Source organism: Brachypodium distachyon, chromosome 1 (assembly GCF_000005505.3).
Source record: "Brachypodium distachyon strain Bd21 chromosome 1, Brachypodium_distachyon_v3.0, whole genome shotgun sequence".
NCBI classification, from domain to species: domain Eukaryota; kingdom Viridiplantae; phylum Streptophyta; class Magnoliopsida; order Poales; family Poaceae; genus Brachypodium; species Brachypodium distachyon.
The window spans coordinates 25,172,441-25,192,947 of record NC_016131.3 but is presented as its reverse complement, the minus strand read 5'-3'; the positions used below and the strand labels follow the sequence as shown (position 1 = coordinate 25,192,947).

Sequence of the window (20,507 nt, the reverse complement as noted above, 5' to 3'; positions counted from 1 at the left end):
CATGAATGCATGCGTGGTCTATATATCTATGGGCCAAAACCCCCAAAACCAGGTGCTAGCCGGTCGATTCGCACGATTGATACGATAACCTAGAAATGTTCAGCTAAAAAAAAAACTAGAAATGTTAAACGATACGCGAGGCCGTTGATGCACAAAGTCACATTGTCAATATTAAAAAGAAGCTCCCATCATCGTCATTGATTCATGCATCTTGAGCATGGATTTACTTTCCAGCAAATTAAAGAGCGGTTAGCGTTGATCGAGCTTATTTGCCCGGGGTGACATACGTTGGGGATAAGATCGAAGGTATCTCAGACACAGATATGCATCTTCTATCCATCCATCTCCGCTTGTTGGCTTTCCACGATGCATGGATGGCCTTTCTCTCTGTACCGTCGCGTCCCAGAGATTCACCATTCATTCGTATGGAGTACTCGCTTTTTCTTTCAGAGATTCATCATTTGGTGATTGAAACGTCCAACCATGATCCGGACTCGATCAGGACCAGATGAAAGGAACCTCGGCTAGCATAGCTACATGGTGGACACTACTGGTGGTGCATGTGCACGCAGCAGCAGCAGCAGCAGCTAAAGGAGGGCCTTAGTCAAGAAACCAAAAGGGCATTGAGGATTGAGATCGAGCGGTTCCGAGACTTGCGAGCGATGTGTATGTCGCGCGTCCGCCCGATCGATAACCAATGGCTGATCAAGATAAATTAACGTTAAAAATACAAGTGGATTGCTTTTTTTTCCATCAATTTGAGGTTTTTTGGGTGCATGAAACTCTTCGTGTTATCAGAATTAAGATCGAGATCTCGAGTTCTAGACCTGGCTAGCGCAATTATATTATAGTCCAATATCGGTGGTCCACGTTAAACCTTTGAGAGCCACACATGTAGAGGAGTGTTGAAATATACGTGGATTGTTTTCATTTTCCCGTCAGCTTGAATTTTTGGATGAACTAGTTCCGTGCATGAAACTCTTCTGAAAAACACATTATGGTAGGTGGTACTCGAGTTTCATGCACCGATCGGAGCAAACAGGCAACAATCGAATCGATCTCTATCCATCCGATCGATGGAGGAGACTGGTGCTAGTGTTTCTCCTTATGTAGATAGATAAAGGTAATCGCCTAATCAGCAGGCCAGATTTAGTCAAAAGGTCTGGCCACCTCGGTAGTGCGGGTCTTGAGAGCTGCATGCATGCTGGCGCCGTGAACGGCGACCGGAAACAACGTTTGAAAAAGCAAGGACTATGTATACTCAAATGCATGTATAGCTTTACCCGTGCCTGCTTGCTCATATTCAGGGAACGGATTAGCTTTCCGTCGACACTGCAAGCTACGAAAATGGTCGGAAGCACGCACGCACGCATGTTCATACACATATGCATGCGAAAGCTATATATGAAAATGGAAAGTTATACTCCCTCTCTCCTGAATTAGCTGACGTGCATAATTTAGTTAATTCGGGACGGAAGGAGCATATATTCCTCCATCCAACAAAAGATGTCTCAATTTTTACTAAATTTAAATGCATCTACACACTCAGGAGCGGATCGAGGGGTGGTGCTACCTGTGCTGTAGCACCACTCCAGAAGGGGGTGTTTACAAGAGATTCTATTAGCTATCTATCTCATAATTATGAAATACCCATAATATAGCACCATTAGATCTATTTTAGCACCATCCTTCTTCTTCAGTTTCTGGCTTCGCCACTATATACACTAAGACATGTTTAGATACATTCAAATTTTGACAAACTTGAGACATCTTTTGTTGGACGGAGAGCGTACGAAAACACGCATGCACGTTCATTCACACATGCAGAAAGCATTTAACTCGAATCGATCGTCAGATCAACCAGTTAGCGTGCGTGCGTCTTCCCAGCCGTGTGCCAAATTTCCGGATAAGCCAAAAGTGTTATCTCTCCACAACTCCTTAAATTTAATCTCAAGGGGCTGAGTTAATAAGTCTCACTTTTCCCTTTCTCTTTTGCCTTTCCTCGATCAGCACACATGTGACAAAGCGCAGAGTCGCACTATGTATAAATGAATCATGCTACCTCCGTTATTAAATACTTGTCGTGATTTTAGAACAAGTTTGCTACGTATCTAGGAATGAAGAGAGTATGTAACAATATTCAATATATATATATATATGCTCACACAAGAGATCGACTAGCAAGATAAACAACATATATAGACGAGACAAGATTAATCTACTCCCTCCGTCCAACAAAAGTTGTATGTATCTAGACATGACTTAATGTATAGATGCATTTAAATTTTAATTAAAATTAAGACATCTTTTGTTCGACAGAGAAAGTAGCATAATTGGCTCAATCCTTTTTTCTCTGAGCAGATAAATATGGCCCTAATTTGCACTACTTGCACAGACATGCTGATCAACATGCATGCGTCTAAACGTTTTCCCCGTGGGATCGATCGAGCTATAGCGGCTGGGTGCGCCTATCTCGATCTTTCACAACTTGCACTTTAATTTACCCCCCAAAACAAATCAGAACACATTAATTTTCCTTTAAGTAAAGCGTGCGTGTCTCATCTTTTGACACACCACTGGCTAGCTAGCTCGATCACTCGTTTGATCAGTTACTAGTTCTACCACTCGCTACAGCCATTATATCACTGGGATGACACGCTAGATAGATTATAGTTTTAGTATATCTAATCTTCCACGTAGTACCAAACTAAAGGAGCGTAAAAGTACACTCGATATTTTTTGCGATCGTCCTATACATCGCCGAAAATGGTGACCATCTGGAAATTAACGTTTCAAAAGTACACTCAGCTATATAGCTTTACTCGTGCTCTTTTTCTTTTGCGAAATTCATATTCATATTCAGGAAGCCAGCCTTTATATGACGACTATACACACTATGAAGTGGAATTGATTAAACGTAGTTAGTTTTCCTAGCTTGTGCGAGATCGAGATCGGTAAGTCAAAAGGTGTACGTTGAATATATAATGCTACTCCCTCTGGTCCTAAATTCTTGAATCAAATTTGTCAAAATATGGATGTATCTATTCTTAAAAAGTGTCTAGAGACATGTAATATTTCGACAACAATTTAAGATCAGAGGGGTACCTTTTTATCACTTTTAACTTTATTTATGAGGTTTTTGTTCATATATATCCCTCACAACGGATATGTCGCACCAGCGATTCTGGATATATGAATAATAGCAATATAATATCTCGCACCAAATTAAGACATCGCAACACCAGCGACTCCAGAATATATGGATAATAACAATATAACATCTCACAGCAAATTAAGACATCACACCCATTTATAACGGAAACGATCTGGTACGATCCATTGATTCAAGGATTCTAGCACACATGTCGTGTGTCTCGCTCTTTTGCCAAGTCCCCGACGGTCTCGTGCTCTCGACGTACTCCCCGTGTCGGCGACGACTTTATTTTGTTTCATGTGTGCTTCGTTTTTTCTCACCACCGTGCAGAGGGAGAAGTGACACTCGTGGCTACCGGCAAACTCCTCTGACGTACTGCAGGGTGTAGTTGAGCCACTGTCACGTGGGGCCCATAGCTATAGGGCCCAGGTGACATTGACTGAACCGCACCCTGCAGTATGTGAGAGAATCAACACTGGGTGGTTGCGCTTGGGCGCTCGCGGCGGACATTGTTGAAGGTGATGGCAGCCGGCGTCGGCTCTCCTCCTCTTCGCTCCACTGCCCAAGGATTTCCCATCAATCTCCTTGATTAGTGTCGTGTCTAACCTTGAGGTTAGGCTAGCTCGAAAAAACAAGGAATCTCTAATGTGCATAGTTTCGGAAGGCGTCGGGACTATGCTCGATTCGGCTCACTAGGTCCGTCGCTGACGAGCCCAAATCCTCCAAGATGGCGTCTCCATAGTTGATGACAAATTAAACGATTAGAGAATTTGATTTTTTAAGCCCTTTTTTTTTTAAAAAAGAACAAAGTTCGATCTTGTAGTGATTGAACGGTCGAGATTTGAGTTTGGGTGATCGACCGATCAGGGCGCTCTCAACTTGCGGCGTTGTTATAGCTTAGGCCGACCGTTGTTTGCAGATAGAGAGATCGACCGGCCTAGCTTGTTGCAGGAAGCGTGTTCCTCGTGAAACCATGGAGCCACTAGCTCTAGCAGCTTGAGCTCGGTCGGTTGGCAAGGTAGAAAATTAAGCTTGCTTTTGATCAAAGGCATGCGGGCGCACCGTTAATTAACTAAAGCAGGTGTTTATTAAAGAGCGTACGTACGTGTCTCGTCTTTTGACACACACTTGCAGTACTGGCTGGACCGATTAGAAGTTCGGTTACCAGTTCTGCCACTCACTGCAGCCACCGTGTCACACATGCTAGATTCTGCTACTACTGCTTGTTTTGGTAAAATAACCTTGCACTGAGCACTACTTTCTCCCTAAGCTCTTCTTAGGACATGTACAATGATTGATAAGACTATCTTATCTTTGGTGTGACACGTCAATTAGAAAAGACAAGAAGACGTTGTACAGTGGGTTATCTCTTAGTGTTATATCTTAAAATTAATGCTTAGATGAATAAAATTAACTAAATAAATGTTAAGAAAAGTCAAAATTTAGTACAATGAAAAATTTGCATTATCTTTGCCTTATCATTCTTTTGAAGAGATCATCTCTTAAATTAGAGAAGGCTTCTGTCTTTTCTTCATTTTTCACGTCAGATTTTATTCACGTGGCATCGCTAAAAGAAGGCTGACGTCACCCATTCTACACGCACTCAATTAACTAAGTTAAACCAGTCGGTACAGCCAGAGTGTCAATTTTGGTAATGGGAACCTTCCACGTAACCTAGTAACTCCTTTGCCACGCGTACAACAAGAAGAACACAAATATCCCCAAAGTGTGCCGGCATGCATCTTTAGCGAAAGATCGTACTGGCAGCACCCGCCACCACTACAAATTTCAAGTGGGCCCCACCATCCTGGCCTCTTTTCTCATTTGATTTTTTCTGTTCGCGCCGCTGGCTATAAATCCATCGGCTGTCTCCTAGCATCGGCCACACGGTCAAAGTCAGTCAGAGGCTCAAAGCCCCGCTCCCCAGAATCCCCACAGCCAGCACACCATGCGCGCTCCGGCGAGCCTCCTGCACCCGGCCGCCTCCGCCCCCGTGGAGACGCCTTCTTCTCCGGCTCCGGTGATGTCGGTGGACTCGGACATGGTGGTGATCCTGGCCTCGCTCCTCTGCGCGCTCGTCTGCGTCCTCGGCCTCGCCCTCGTCTCCCGCTGCGCGTGCCGCCGCCATAGACGCCGCCGCTCAAGCAGCTCCGGCTCGGCCGACCCTCCTCCCAAGGGGCTCAAGAAGAAGGCCATCGACGCGCTCCCCACCCTCTCCTTCCCCTCCTCCTCTGCTACGACGTCAGCAACATCGTCGTCGTCTTCCTCGGAGTGCGCCATCTGCCTGGCGGAGTTCGCGGAGGGGGAGCTCCTGCGGGTGCTCCCGGGCTGCGGCCATGGCTTCCACGCCCCCTGCGTCGACGCCTGGCTCCGGACCTGCGCCACCTGCCCGTCATGCCGCGCCGCCATCTCCTCCTCCGGAGCGACGGCGGCCATGGCGGCGCCGGCTGCTGCTGCTGCGGCCGTCGTGGTGGTCGTCGTGGCGGCGGCACCGGCGGCGGAGGAGGGTGGCGGCAGCAGGTGCGGGCGGTGCGGAGAGCTCGCGGCGGCTGCGCCGGCCAGTGGCCATGGTGGAGGAGATGACGCCTTCCTGCCTTAGCTTCATCATCGTCTTCTTCTTCTTCCTCTGCTTTTTCTTCTGTTGTTGGGAGCAATGGCCGCCTCACGCCTGGCTTCGTAGCTGTTCATTCAGTCGGGAGTTTAATCAATCAGGACTGTAGTAGTGCTACTCTCGTGCTAGATTCTTCTTTCCTTGTCTCTCTGCTTCTGAACTTCAGTTTCAAGTTCTAAGTTTCGGGTTGGTTTAGACTTTACAAATTAGAATTGGGACAGGTTTTCTCGTTAGTTTGTACTACTAGCTGCCTCTTCTGTAAAGCCAATTTACGTTTGAATCTGTAAGGTTTTGAGCTCTGTCCTACTGTTTTTCTTTCTGTCAGGAGATCAGAATGCCTCCTTATTGACGCACATCCAATGGGTATGCAGTGATCGGCAGTGTTCACTTTCAGTCAAACTCAACACCCTCGGAATAATGAATAATCTAGCTCAGCTTTGATTGATTTAGTAACCTTTTTACTGCACGTCTCCGTCAGAACCGATTCGCCATTCATTACAGCATAAGTGACACTGAAAGAAGGAGGGAGTGCAGCACTCGTTCATGCAGCTCAACTGACGGACAGCTAAAGGAAGGACAACTTAGAATCTATCTTTTCTCTTGGTTAATTTGGTTCGTCCCTTCATCTTGCAACGGGGACAGGTAAGCTGCACCTAGCCAGACTGCTTTTAGCAACTGATTCTCTTCAGATGCTTTGTTTCATATACAGATAATTTGCATTCAGAGAGACCCAAGGGCCAAGGATTGCGTTGGAGGATTAACTGAAGAAACGGTCTTCTGTACTTCTGCTGAACCCAACACCTTTCTGAACTCTCATGTATTTATATCTCTGAATTTCAAGCGTTTCCAAATCCAAATATGCAGAGAGTTCGAATCATCACGCACATTTATATAACTTGGTACTGCTACTACTACTACCACAGAAACAAAAATGGCAAGAAATTAGAAAAAAAAGGACATATATATAGCAATGAATCTCATGTATTTCTGGTGAAAGCAATCAAATGTAGTACTCATCATACAGTGGTGTTCCTCTGTTCGAGACAGTTGTTTGATTGAACAGGAACTGAATGTTCATCTGAACGAAAAAAACAGTAATACTGACGTATTGATCGATCAACACATATCGGTCGATCTGCCTTTAGCCTACCTTGTATCACACCAAAGAATATAATAAGAGCTCCATGACCAAAACAGGGAGCTAGAGACTCAAGAAAAAGATACATAATGAAAATGCCGTCCTAATTAGTTAATTAATTAACCATCTTTATTCTCTCTTCTTCTTCCAACTATGCAGTACGTGAGTGTGCTTACGGATGGTCGTCAATGCCGGATCGATCCATGGATCCATGGAGAGATAGACGATGAATCAATCGGAGACCTCTGGCAATCCCTTGGCGCCGACATTGAAGAACTCGATGATGACCTCGAGCGGCAACCCTTTGGTCTCAGGCACCTTGAGCGCGACGAAGACGAGAGCAAGGCAGCAAACGAAAGCGTAGAACCCAAACACGCCGGCGAGGCCGACGGAGCTGAGCATGACGGGCAAGCTGTAGGTGACAACAATGTCGCCGATCCAGAACGTCAGGGAGCAGATGGCGATGCAGAGGCCCCTGACCCTGGTGGGGAAGATCTCGGCGCAGAGGATGTTTGGGATGGGGCCGAATCCCATGACGAAGCAGCAGAAGTAGACGATGACGGAGCCCGTGGAGAGCGCCGCGTGGAGCGTCGTCGCCATGGGCACCACGTTGGCCACGATGAGCACCAGCAGGGCGCAGATGAGCACCGGGATGGTCCAGAGGAGCAGGCTCCTGCGGCCGGAGACGTCCATGAGCCGCATTGCGATGCCGATGGACGGCAGCATGAGGAGCGTAGTGAGGCCCGAGATGAGGATCGAGGTCGAGTCGGCGGAGAGGCCCAGGCTTGAGAGGAGCACGCTCACCCCGGCTTGGTCCAGGATCTGTGGCGTGTAGTAGAGCACGCCATTGATACCAGAGAACTGCACAAGGCCAAGGACAGTGGAAGAAGAAGGTACACGTCAGCCAATTGTGCCAGGTCAGCATCCACGTAAGCAAAGATATGTGTGTTTGTTTTGTTACCTGTTGGAGGATCTGGATCATCATGCCGCAGAAGAGGGCGTGGCGGACGCCGGGCTGCATGAGCTCACTCCAGCGGGAGGCGGGGCCGGAGTCGGTGGCCTTGGCGGCGACGGACTCCGGCGGGTTGGCGAAGGCAGGCTCGGTGGGGGACTGCCCAATCAGCACGTCCTTGGTGTACAACATGGACTGGCTCACCAATGCCGCTGCGTGCACGTACTCGCCTCCCGCCGGACGCGCTCCGGCGGCGCCACCGGCACCGCCCTCGGCTTCCTCGTGCAAGTACATCCTCTTGACCCCGCCGCGCTTGAAGCCATCAGGCCCCACCTTCTCCGTCCACTTCCACGCCAGCTGCCACCCGCCGCCGATCCCCATCGTGCTCGCCGCCTCCCCTCCTCCGCCGATGCTGCTGTACCTCTGCATGCTCGCCTGGCTCTGTCCCCCTACAGCCGCCGCAGCAGTCCCTGCCGCGGCCTCGTTGTTCGTCGCCGTGCTCTGCCGCGACAGCAACGGTGCCTGAAGCCCCTTGCCGCCTTCGTCGTCGGACAAATACTCTTCTTCTTCATCCTCGTCCTGATCCGGCGCCACGTTCTCCTCGTCCCAGTTCCCTCCCGTGGCGGCTCCACCCGCACCAGCTCCGGCGCGATCGGAGACGCTGAGCATGCTCCCGAGGTTGGGGAAGAGAGTGCTCCCCCTCATGCTTCCAACACCTTCAGAAGCAGGAAGCCGGTCATGGACGCTCCCGAGCAGCGCAACCACGGGGTCCTTCATATGATCAAACATGCTCCCCTGCCTCGCGAGCCCGCCATTGCCGCCGCCACCCAACCCCAACGCGCTCCCCAGCATGCTCCCCCTCCCGCCGGCCACCGGCTGCGCCACCCACGACAGCCCCTGCTCCGGCCCGTACAACGTCACCGTCTCCCTATCCTGCTCCCCACCACCGCCACCGCCAACCTCCCCCTCCGCCGGCCCGACAACATACTCCTCGATCTCCGTCTCGCCGGCGGTCCCCAACCCTTCAACCAACAAAGCCATTTCCCCGGAAACATCCTCCCTCCCTCTCAACATCTCAAGCACCACCCTGGCCTCCTTCATCCTTCCTTTACTCACCAGCCACCGCGGCGACTCCGGCAAGAAGAAGACGGTGAGCACCAAATAAACCAAAGACGGCGCGAACAGCACCCCCAACATGATCCTCCAGCTGGGGTCCGCCTTGAGCGTCATGACGAAGATCATCGTGTAGCTCATGCACATGCCCCATGACCCGGTAAACTGGGGGAGGGTGTTCAGCAGCCCCCGGATCTCGGGCGGCGCCGTCTCGGAGATGTAGACGGGGACGAGCGTGACGGCGAGGCCGACGCCGAAGCCGTCGACGAGGCGGGCGAGGAGGAGCACGTACACGTTGGGGGACCACAGCATGATGAGGCCCCCCAGGAAGTAGAGGATGGAGGAGGCGATCAGCATCGGGCGGCGGCCCACCATGTCGGCCACCGGGCCGGAGAAGGTGGTGATGATGGTGGCGCCGATGAGGGAGGTGGCGACGACGAGCCCCTCGATGGCCGGGTGGGTCTCGAGGTGGAACTCGCGCTTGATGTAGAGCACTGCGCCGGCGATCGTGGCGTTGTCCCAGCCTTGCAGGAGGTTTCCGATGGCGGCCGCGATGGCCACCAGCACCGCGCCTCTCATGGCTGACGTCGATCGGGGGATCGATCAGAGAGAGGGGGAGGGAGGAGGAGAGGAAGAAGAAGACGGGAGCGCTGTGTGGTTAGGGAGAGGGATGGGGGAATGGCAATGGAGGGCGGGGGAGATCCGAGTAAAGCGGCCCGGCCGGTGCTAAATTTGGCGTGCACTAGAACTAACGGTTTCCTATAGATCATCTGCATCTGCATCTGCATGGCTCTATTTCTGTTCTGGCTCCGATCCATGCATGCAATTCAGATCGATCGATTCCTTGGAAGCCCGATGGATCTCTCTTTTCTGTTAGACAAACTTAGCACTAGCTATATGTGATATGTCCTTGATAATTTGAGCAGCAGCAGCCCATATGAGCAGGGCGTGTGCAACCACTAGCCTGTGCTTGCTCAGATTTGCTAGCTAGATCAGGCCTCACCATCCATCACATGAACATGCCGTGCACCGGAGGTACTCGAACTATTCTCAGATGTATTGGGGTCGATCGTGAAATTTTGAAAGTAGATGATCGATCTGCATTCTCGAAGTGCATGCAGTGATCCATCCACACCCAAATCAGCCCTGAAAATAGAGTTTCGACCAACAATCACCGCATCGCGCCATCGATCATTAGCTCTGAGGCGAAGCGAGGGCCGAGAGGGTGCCAACGCTCCGATAAGAATCCCTTGATGATCTCTTGGAATTTTCCCCTTTTTTGTCGAGACGAAGGCAAGGAAGAAGAAGAAGATGGCCAAGGGTAAGCGCGACGGCGAATCGGATCAGGACCCTTTGGGGCAATCAACTAAGCTCCAATTAATGGTCTTGGTCTACGAAAAGAAATACCAATACAGTACAAATGACAAACTTGAAAGAAGTTCTTGTGTCGGTGCATTGCCACGTATATAGAAATACTGAAAATAGTAAGTCGACACCCATGTCGCCGTTACCAACCTCATCAAACCTTTTCTTGCGCCCTGCCCAACCTTGCTTTCTCTGGAGAGACCATGCATCGCTGGATGTTGGAAGGGAAGAGAAAAGAGACGGAGTCGGATGACTTGGTCAACGAGGCCCAGCAACAAACACGATCCTTTTGGGCCTTCCCCCGTTTCCCGTAGAGGCCTCTGTCTCTATGAGGCCCATGGGCCTATGGGCCATCAATGGCTAGCTCGCTCCTCGGCGAAACACCCAGCCTGCCGGAGGCCGGAGAGAGTGGCCGGAGCGCGCGCGTGCCCGCGAACTGGACGGGTCGCCGCCGCCGTCGCGATCGCCCTCCGATCCTCTCCTACGCCGCCCCGCACGGCACCATCCGCCGCCGCCGCGTGCATCGAGATCCCTCCCAGGTTGGTTTTTTTCTCTGCCCCAGGTGCCTCCAAAGGATGTGCGTTATCAATTGTTTCGGATTAGCAGTTTTTTTTAGCGTCGGATTAGCAGTTTGGCTGCTATGCGTACGATCAATTCTGTACGATTCTCGTACGACGCTGCATAGCAGCCTTCGATGGAGAGCAAGGAAGTCCACTGGATTCACGTCGTACGAGAATCGTATCAGCAAAATGTCGTACGTGTAGTAATTTCGTATCCACAGTCATGGTCAAGGTCAGTGGTGCTACTGTAAAAATCTGAAACGACTGGCGATGCTGATATACGATCCAAATTACATACTCACAGCACATATTTCTCTCTTTTATCCAAGGTCAGGTCAGTTGTTACTCAGGCCTTCGCAATACGACACTTTGGGAAGGAAAAATAAAGAAATGCCCACCATTATGTTCTTCAAGCTTCTTGAGTTTTTGCACCATTGGTCTCCCTCATGCCCACTAAGCAGCAAGCATCCTGCTCTTCTAAAAGAAGTTCCATTTTTTTTTCCTTTCTCTCTCAGGTTTACAGACAAACAATTGTTTGAATATATACACTTATACAAGACCATTCTCGTTCCCCCCCAAATACGGGGTCGATAACCAGTGTACATGGTGTTCTATTTTCAAATGCACATGCTCTAATAAGTTCTAGCAATAATATACATGCAAACATTCAGTCTTGCTCCATCTAGGTTTGGCTGCTGTGCTTCCTTCCTTCTCCCAGCACTTCATTTGATACACACACGAACGAAAAATTGACCGATTTGCCACATTTTTTTCTAACTTGAGGAGGAAGTGCTGGAAGGCAGATGTTACGATGAAATCGCCCTATTTTTCTATCTAGCCTAGCCTGATCATCTTCTTCCGCGTTTCTTCGATCTAGGTCTGGTTATTTCTCAACGAATACGGCAGGAGCAGCGATTTCCCGTACGCGACAGGAAGTGCCAGCAGTTTCTTCCCCTTTCCGACGTAGGCCCTCCTTGTGAAGTTGTTGTAGTCGTTTGCTTCGATCTCATCAAGAATTTGCCTGTACAACAATAGAGAGGCCCAAACCTGCAATGGATCAGGCAAAACCAAATTACTGATCTACCAATAAGCAGTAAAAATGATGTTCTTCTGTTGGCTGTTGAGGTGATATAGTGCTTACTGGCCACCGGCTTTCCTTTCTGAGTTCGGTCACTCCTCTCTCCGCCTCCTCGAAAAACATCCTGGCCCTCTTGATCTGCCTCTTCATGAAATTTCTCCATTTGTTTGTGACTACTCCACTGAAGATATCCTCATCGGAGAGTCCTGCCTCTGCGAGTTCATCTTGCGGTAAATATATCCTTCCTCTTCTCGCACTGGGAAAATTATTAGAAAACACACAAATATTCAGGACCATGCTATTTCTAAATGCCCCTATACATCCTGATTGTTCTAGATACAATCTGTAAAGGGAAAATAAAACTATTCCATTGGTTTTTCTGACTTACTCTTCTCCGACATCTCTTAGTATATTGGTAAGCTGGTTCGCGATTCCGAGAGCCAAAGCAGCACCATACACGCTCTCAGCTGTTGCCTTGGATTCAGGCTCGATACCCATCACAGGAACACTCATTAGCCCCACAGTCCCTGCAACGTAATAGCAGTACATGTAGAGCTCGTCGAAGTTCTTATATCTCGCCTTCCTGAGGTCCGTCCGCATCCCATCGATCATGTCCTTGAAAGGCTGGCATATGTTTGTTGCATAAGAGTTAGTCATTTTCGATTATCGGCTTGCGCCATATAGTTTGTAAGAACTAAGCAAGACCAAGAGCGCTGTATACAGTATTTTCAGGTTTCAAATTATATGAACTGCCCCTGATTCCCTTTGTCCTTCTGCATCCTTATACAGATCCTCATTGTTTATTTCTACGTCGAGGACAAATTGCCTTTTTGTTTCTGGAAAGAGACTGAAAATCCAAATAATTCTCACTGTCCATACAATTGGGTAGACTTATTGACTCCACCTTCAGTTCTTTATTCAGCTTTGAGGACTGTGCAAGCAACAGTTGATTCTCAAAAGTCCATCATATAATTCCCCTCCTTCCTTTGATTAAAGACATCTTGGACCAAATGATTCCCCCAAGTCTAGTCAACTGGAATAGCCCCACTACAATGTGCGAAAAGTTCGTACAACTGAATAATAGCATCAGAGACTAAAGGCTGAGAAAAAAAACCAATGACTTTCTTGTCAACTAAGCAGGCCTAATAATCTTGCACTAAAATTGCATGGTCTGGGGAATCTAATACTAGTAGAAGGTAGCATAAACCACTCTAGTCTATCAGCATCATATAACTCGGGACTCGCCAGATATATATATTGTGATGTGCAGTGCAGATAACACCAGCTATTACCTGAATATCTATAGGGAACCTGGTGATGGTATCAGAGAGAGCGGCGTCGAGCATGTCATAAGGGCGTCCCGCGAAGAGGTCCTCCAGCCTCTTCTCCCACCGGTCCAATGCTTGCGGTGTGATGTGCGAGGCGTTTGGACCATCTACAAGCTCATCTGTCCTCCTACACCACACTGCACAAATTTCATGCATCAGATTTTTGTTAGTGATGCACTGAAGTATATCTCATTTAAAAACTGACAGTACCTCAGATTCATATTCCTAAAGTAATTCGATGAATACAATAAGTATAATTGGGGGACCTTTATTCTTCACTGACCACATATCTATAAAATACATAGCATGCAAGTTCAGCAATGTTTCTATTCGTCACAACTCGCATTGGGAACCAATTTTACACGGTTACTCGAAAAAGCTGGCAAATTGAGTATCTAATGGATGTGTCAAAAGATTCTTTTGCAAGTTGATTTAAATTCAGTAGCATTTACTGTAGAGGACCTGCAACTCATGCAAAATGTGTGCATATCTGATGCGAGTCCCAAATTATGGAGCCTTTTCAATTACCTTGCTGAAATTTACTGTCAATTTGACATACACAAAGGGAAGCAATGGAACAGTGGAATAACACATGGTCAGTTTTGCAGATATAGTACCATAGATGGCCCATATGGCGCGCCGCCGCTCCTCCGTCATCAGCAAAGTTCCTGCCCATGATCAGACACGCATGAGTTAAGCTCCATGATTGATCATCAGAACAACAACATGCACGGACTTGATGTTGCTGAAGGCCTGAAGCTGTTGCCACCATGGCTCGAGACAGAGTAGCAGCTAGAAGCACTTGATTGGTCGGACTTACGTACCAAGGTAGAAGGTCTTGGCGTACTCCTCGCAGATCTCGCCGCAGCGGCCGTAGGCCTCCTTGAGCCCGTTGAGCGGCACCTCCAGCGGCTCCCTGGCCCTGACGCCGGCGAGAGTGGCAGGGCGCAGCTGCCGCTTCAGCAATGCGGCCTGCTTCAGCACCACGTCGTACACCTTCTGCTCGGACGACACCACGGCGACGGCGGCCTCCCCTGCAGGGCTGACGGTCAAGCTGGAGTACACCGGGGAGGTCATCGACGTCCGGCCCGCCGCCGCCTCCCCCGGCTCGCCGACGCTGCCGAGGCACGCGTACTTGAGCGAGCAGAGCACCCACCGCCGCGGCGCCACTGGCGGCCTCCTCCTCTTGTTGTTGGGCAGCAGCAGGCGAGAGCAGTGGAAGCTCCCATGGTGTCCGCCGGCAGTGCCACCGGTGTCCCGGCAGCCGGCGTCGCCGAGGCCGGGGGACGCTGCTCCGATCAGCGTGATGGTGGCTGCCATCTGGTGCCTGGCTACAAGATGAGATCAACCCAACTCACCAGAGTTCTTCTCTGTCAGAGAATTCAGGTACGTATGTATGACGATGAATTCACTACTCTGGCATCGATAGAGATGAGCCAAGAACTGAAAGAAGAAGAAAAGTGTGAGTGAGTGCTGGCCGCACTAGAGACCACCAGTTTGCCGTGCACGCCTGCATATATGCATACACACACACACAGGCTTGCAGTGAACCACCAGTGACTCAATAGTGACAATTCCGGTTGGGCAAAAGGCTAATAGCTCCATGAAGCTGCAGGAGGACAGCTTAGGCCACTCACCTCTTATCAACAGAGCCACCACCCTCCACACACTTCTTCGCAGCCTCAATCTATTCGATCGATCCCTCTAGCATATGCCTGCTGCAACTTCTGCACTGCATGCACCAAATCACCATCAACCAATTTCCTTTCTGTCCAGACCCTGGGTTACATGTATATACACGTGGGAGCATATAAATTCCAACTAAAATGCATATGTATACCGTATATGCCATACTAAGGTTGCAGCATGGGTGGCATGCATGCTAGGACAAAGTCGTGTGTGTGTGTCTGCTCTGGGTTTGTTTGTAATTAAGCTCTCTCTGCCCTGGAGAGAGAGGGAGAAAGAGGCCAGGGGAGAGGAAAAGAGAGACGTGGAGATGAGAAGGGCCAGAAGGAGAGGGGAGAGGGGGAAAGGATAGGGTTATCTGAGTTATCACATGGGAGTGCCGATGGTGCGTGCCTTGGCGGGCACTCAGTGGTGCCACCTGGAAAAGGGAAAGGATCCATCCTTTGCTGGTGCCGTCCTACGTGGAAGAGGTTTTTGCCGTGGTCCCTGTCCAACACACACCAGTGACATGGCATGGCATGGCATGCGTTTCATGCCTTGTTGCCTCGCAGAAAGAAAATGACTGCTAATTTGTTAGTTCCCTGGCTTGCAGAGTAGTACTGCAGAGAGCATGGCACCAGTAATTAACTGTTGAACATGACTGCTTTGTTTCCTGGAGTATATTTTGTTTTCTCCATGGGTCTTGATATTGCTTAGTAACTTGTTTCACTTAACCTTGGTATATGTTATTTGTTGAACATGTCTGCTTTGTTTCCTGGAGTATATTTCGTTTTCTCCATTGGTCTCGTTATTTTTTTTTGTCGAAGGGCCTCCATTAATTGGTCTCGTTATTGCTTAGTAACTTGTATTACTTAACTTATTCTTCTTCCATACATGGTCTTATTTTACATGCTTTGATTTATCTTGTCTCGCAAAGAGAAATGAGACTGCTGCTGTTCTGTTTTGTGAATGTTGCTGCTGCAAGTTTGTTACGTAGTTCTCAGGCAACGCAAAGCTCTACACACATAATCTATAGCTTAACCATTCCATTTAGTTTTTTTCCTTCTCATTTTATATTCATGCATAAATATGGGTTTCTTCATAAACAAATAAATAATTCATGCACTGGGGATGGGTGTGAGATTGTGTGATGGATATGTGGTTGGAAGTTTGGTGAAGCACAAGACAAAGGCAATGAAAGCGTGTCTCCTCTCTTTGCGGGCGTACGTGCGACCTGCATTAGCAAGAAGTAGCACCAGCACTCTGTTCTGCTGCATTTTGTGTGGTGGAGCTGAAAAGAAGATCGAGCATACAAAAAAAAGAAAGAAAATCGATTATTTTTTTACCAGAAAACTTCCAGCACTTCAAGTTTAGCTTCGTCTTATATATATGTGCGGTGCATTCATTCATTCGTGCTTCTGCCTTGACCAAAAACAAGCATATCATATTAGGGAAACATTCATGAAAAACTTGTTAAAAATACTATTACTTGTCCTGAAAGTGTACCTGTTGCAGTTTTTAGAGAGTTTGACCAAAACTAGTAGGAAATATGTCAGTCAGTCTGTTATGATTCTGTGCACATATATAGGGGTCACCATGCATTCTATTTACTAATTCCTATTGCATTCATGAAGTAGTCCATCGATGAATGGAGCCAGTCTCTCACGTACGTATTTTACTGATTTACTTGCCAATGCCTCCCTGAAAGTCTGACTGACCATTTTCTGTGGCCAGGGAAAGCCAACGGAAGAAGAGAAAGCTATATATGCCCGCCTCTTGGTGGATCAAGCTTGGTTTGGTCAAAAGGAGGCATTGCTGGATCAGAGGGAAAGACAAGCAGACATGGTAATTAGGCTCTTCCCCTATTACTTGTTTGATGATAAGACACTAGATTAAGTCAAGTGCCTCATCTAGTTCCTCGCTTAGCACGAAAAATTTTAATCTTCTTTGGACTGGAGCTTCCACTGCTTTCGAATGATCTTGAAAAGGAAAAACAAGACAGGGGAAAAGTCTTTAACCTGATATGAAATAAGGTGAGTCTGAACTAAAGAGTAAAGAACGATGAAATTGTTTCTATGGGCTCATGAGGCAAATCCTGCAGCCCAACCAGGCCCATGGCACTAATCAACAGTTGTTTGGGCCTTCTCAGAGCCTGGATACCAATTGAACCCACAGGGGATTCTGTCCCTTCTTTGGTTCATATAGCATTTACTACAACTTAATTTCTCTGCCAAAAATAATAAATCTGTGGCATTTTCTGCTTCTGGATTTTACTACTCACTGACTCCTTTTCATAATAAACATTAGTACTATTATGTGATCTAAGACTACAATCAATTTAGTGCTAAATTGTGTTCTACATGTCACGTAGCACTCTGCTTGCTTTACGTGTCCTAGTAGTTGCCGGCCGGCTGTTACGTGCTCCTTCTGACGTACGTGCAATATTATTTGCATGATCCTCTAAACCTTCAGATAAATAATGCATCCATCCAATCCATGCATCCATGACCCACAAATCGCATATCAAGAACATGAAGATCGACTCATCCATGTGCCAAACTATGATTAATATTTTGATACGTAATGAGCCTCAGTCAATCGACCGGAGACCCCCAAAGGCCAAAAGTTATCAGAAAAGATGGTAAGAGCATCAACAGCAGAGCCCTTAAAATTGAGCCCCTAAACTGAGGAGCCCGATGGGGACTCCCCATCCCAACTATTGCATTGAAATATTCCTCCCTCCTTCAAAAAGTTAAAAGAGATGAATAAATTATAGAAGGTAGGATTTAGGGAGTCTGCTGGAGAGAAAGCAAATTTGAGAAAAGAAGGAGCCGGCTAGATTTGGGGAATGTGACAGGGGTTTCCGCTGAACTTGTTTTTTTTCAAAAATACCCCAAATCTGACTACAGTGGGAGGAATGGGAAGCCCGCTGAAGATGCTCTAACGTACAAAAGCTGCTCCAACTAAAAAATCTGCAGTGAAAGTTGGTTTGATTGGTCCCCTCGATGGATCTGTGTGACACGTACGTGTGCACACAGGACATGGCGCGTCAAAAGTTTTGATCTCGTGATGTATGGCCAAGATATCAGGCAGTACTACTGTCTGTACAAATGCAGTCTAATTGAGTCTTGACTTTTGACTGAAGTCTGAAGAAGAATTAATTTCTTTAATTTCTACAGTTTTTTTTGTATCTCTCTCGTAATTTGTTTCTGATCTCCACACATGTCTGTACGTGCATTAGATTTCTAGCGTTTGGTTGATCAGCACACACTGGATGGAGCGTGTTTGCTTAATCAGCACACGCTGGATGGACAGTCAATCAAGTTCAGAGTCAAGTTCAGAGGGAGTTGAGCATATAAGCATCTGGTTCTTGACTTTTTCTCTTGATGATAGGCCATATAGACGAGATCAGGTAAAGAGATATGTGTGCAGAAGCTAGTGGTACTATACACATGCACCAGTACTGGCCGGTTTGATTCTGACTCCCTGTGTTGAAATATTCTTGCAGATGTTGGTTCAGAAGCTACATGCATGATGCATGCGTGGACTTGATTTGATTGAGAGGTATGTCTGTTACAATCAAGTTAATTGATGATTTTGTGTCACACTAATAAGTAATAAACCATACATGTAACGTAAACATGCCATCGAATTAGCAGTCACTGCACAAAGTAAAACATACAGGTACCCTCCTCAATTCAGAACACCACCTGTATAATGCATTACTGTATATAATACCAGGAATATCGAAATTTGTAGGATATCTGGAAAATATCACAAGCCAATATTACCCACATTGCCAAGTGTGTGTGATCGATCGATTTTCAGTCTATAGAATTTTGTTTTAGATTGAGCTGCATGCGCATATGGATGGAAGCTAGCCATGGCATGCATGCACGTGACAGATAGTACAAAACATTTATACACTTATATATATGCATGCATGGCTATCCGTGCGTACTCCTGGCAGCAAAGTGATGGAGCAAATGTGTCTGTGTGTGCACATGCCGTAGGCATTTCAGTCTTTCTCTGGGATTCTTAAGTCGAGTCTTATCACCCAAAAAAATTCTGACCTCTTTAATTATTTGAGTCCACCCAAAATATCGATCTTCACAACCATACGTCGTACTGACAGGGAAAGCATGCAGTTAGGCACATTGTTCGAGAAATCCGTAACTGATCGTTCGGTTAAGGATTACCGATTAATCGGTTAATTGGTCGACCATTAATTGATCGACCATTATACTATATAGTATATATAATTATATATTGAGCTATTTGCCACATGAGAACTTTGGGAAGGTGCAGCCCTCTAAAACAAATCAAGAGAAGCAAAGACATAAGTGAAAATGGATGGGAGCAGCAGCAGCTTTGGAGGAAGCAAAGGCACCAGTGAAGCTCTTCAAGGCTTCGAGCAGGGGACCGATTAATCGGCTTGGGCGATTAACTGCGAGGATAACTGTTAATCTGCACCGTGGTTTGTTGATCAGCGATTAATCGGACGATTTCTTGAACAATGGTTAGGCATGCATGTGCATCCTCTTCTTCCACTTAATTAATTACTACTCGCTCTGAATTCTAAATTCCCGACTCAAATTTGTCCAAATATTGATATATTTATTCTTAAAAATCGTGTAGATACATGTTATATTTCGACAACAACTTAGCATCATAGCTTTTTTGCATGCATTCTCTTTTGTTTATCTTGTTGTTGCCATGCAAAAAGGGGATCAAGGCCTCATCCTAATCAGAGAAACTAATTAAGGTGCATGGGCGCTCACATGGTGGCACCGGCCCCACCTGTCGGAGCCACTGTAGAGATGGATCGAAGGCACTGCAGCTGCATGTGTCTTTTGGTGTGAGTAGAGCAGGACTCAACTGAATGAATGAATGGTCTTGATCCGTTTCTTGTCATTTTGCCGCTGCTGCTAGCTAGGCTAGAATGCTAGCGCATGCATTAGTGATGATGGCGTCGATTCTACGTACGTACCGTACACTGATATCGATCGATCACTCATCAACAGGAACAGGAACAGGAACAGGGAACTGAATGCATGCTGCATTATTGATCCATGCTGATTGGAGGAGATCCGTTCGATCTGATAGAGTGCTGCTGCTGCAGGTACTTCAGCTGGGAGGAAGAGCTACTCACTCATGCATGTGAGTTTATCTATCCATCTATCGATGATCTGCACTCTTGATCCTCGTCCTCATGCATACATGCAACACTTGTCCTGAATATACATCCATCCAGGTGACCCAAATGACACCGGCTGTTTCACTGGGGAGGAATTGAAGCAATCTTGTACAGTAGCAGCTAACACTGACGTCAATTTGCGGCAGATTGTCTTAAAACACCAAAGCTTTCTGTCACACATGCATGCATCTCACTTCTTGTGTAGATAGCTTTAGCTAGCTTGTTTCTGTTCAGGAGCCACACAGCACAACTGCTCCTTCAATTTGATATTAAGTGACTTTTTATTACATGTAACTAAATGTATTTTAGTATAGAGACAATTTTGAATCACTTGGTAGGGAGGAAG

At 47.4% G+C, this 20,507-nt stretch overlaps 3 protein-coding genes and 1 long non-coding RNA gene across 7 annotated transcripts; 2 read left to right on the top strand and 2 right to left on the bottom strand.

The window, feature by feature from the left end:
- Positions 1-5,034: 5,034 nt before the first annotated feature.
- Positions 5,035-6,084, top strand: LOC100845743 (probable E3 ubiquitin-protein ligase ATL44). The gene has a single exon (XM_010231395.3). The coding sequence runs from the start codon at positions 5,103-5,105 to the stop codon at positions 5,751-5,753; it is 651 nt and encodes a 216-aa protein (XP_010229697.1). The 5' UTR covers positions 5,035-5,102; the 3' UTR covers positions 5,754-6,084.
- Positions 6,085-6,726: 642 nt separating this feature from the next.
- Positions 6,727-9,959, bottom strand: LOC100844937 (monosaccharide-sensing protein 2). The gene is made up of 2 exons (XM_003560255.4): positions 7,865-9,959; positions 6,727-7,764 (listed from the first exon to the last, which is right to left on the bottom strand). Exons 1-2 carry the CDS (start codon positions 9,545-9,547, stop codon positions 7,135-7,137), a joined length of 2,313 nt encoding a protein of 770 aa, XP_003560303.1. The 5' UTR covers positions 9,548-9,959; the 3' UTR covers positions 6,727-7,134.
- A 1,409-nt stretch (positions 9,960-11,368) lies between these two features.
- Positions 11,369-15,300, bottom strand: LOC100844630 (phytoene synthase 2, chloroplastic). 2 transcript variants are annotated; one of them, XM_010241125.3, is made up of 8 exons: positions 15,140-15,300; positions 14,937-15,031; positions 14,124-14,742; positions 13,917-13,967; positions 13,264-13,436; positions 12,360-12,595; positions 12,035-12,227; positions 11,369-11,940 (listed from the first exon to the last, which is right to left on the bottom strand). In XM_010241125.3, the coding sequence occupies exons 3-8, from the start codon at positions 14,617-14,619 to the stop codon at positions 11,767-11,769; spliced, it is 1,323 nt and encodes a 440-aa protein (XP_010239427.1). In that variant the 5' UTR covers positions 14,620-14,742; positions 14,937-15,031; positions 15,140-15,300; the 3' UTR covers positions 11,369-11,766. The 2 variants fall into 2 exon arrangements, with proteins under 2 accessions (XP_010239427.1, XP_010239422.1); XM_010241120.3 differs by lacking the exon at positions 15,140-15,300 and having other exon boundaries at positions 14,937-15,112.
- A 750-nt stretch (positions 15,301-16,050) lies between these two features.
- LOC106865816 lies at positions 16,051-20,507 on the top strand. 3 transcript variants are annotated; one of them, XR_002962219.1, is made up of 6 exons: positions 16,135-16,630; positions 16,699-16,809; positions 18,206-18,376; positions 18,473-18,528; positions 20,087-20,124; positions 20,219-20,507. It is a non-coding gene; the product is annotated as an uncharacterized LOC106865816 (long non-coding RNA). The 3 variants fall into 3 exon arrangements; XR_002962218.1 differs by having other exon boundaries at positions 16,051-16,809; positions 19,989-20,124; XR_001405133.2 differs by having other exon boundaries at positions 16,137-16,809.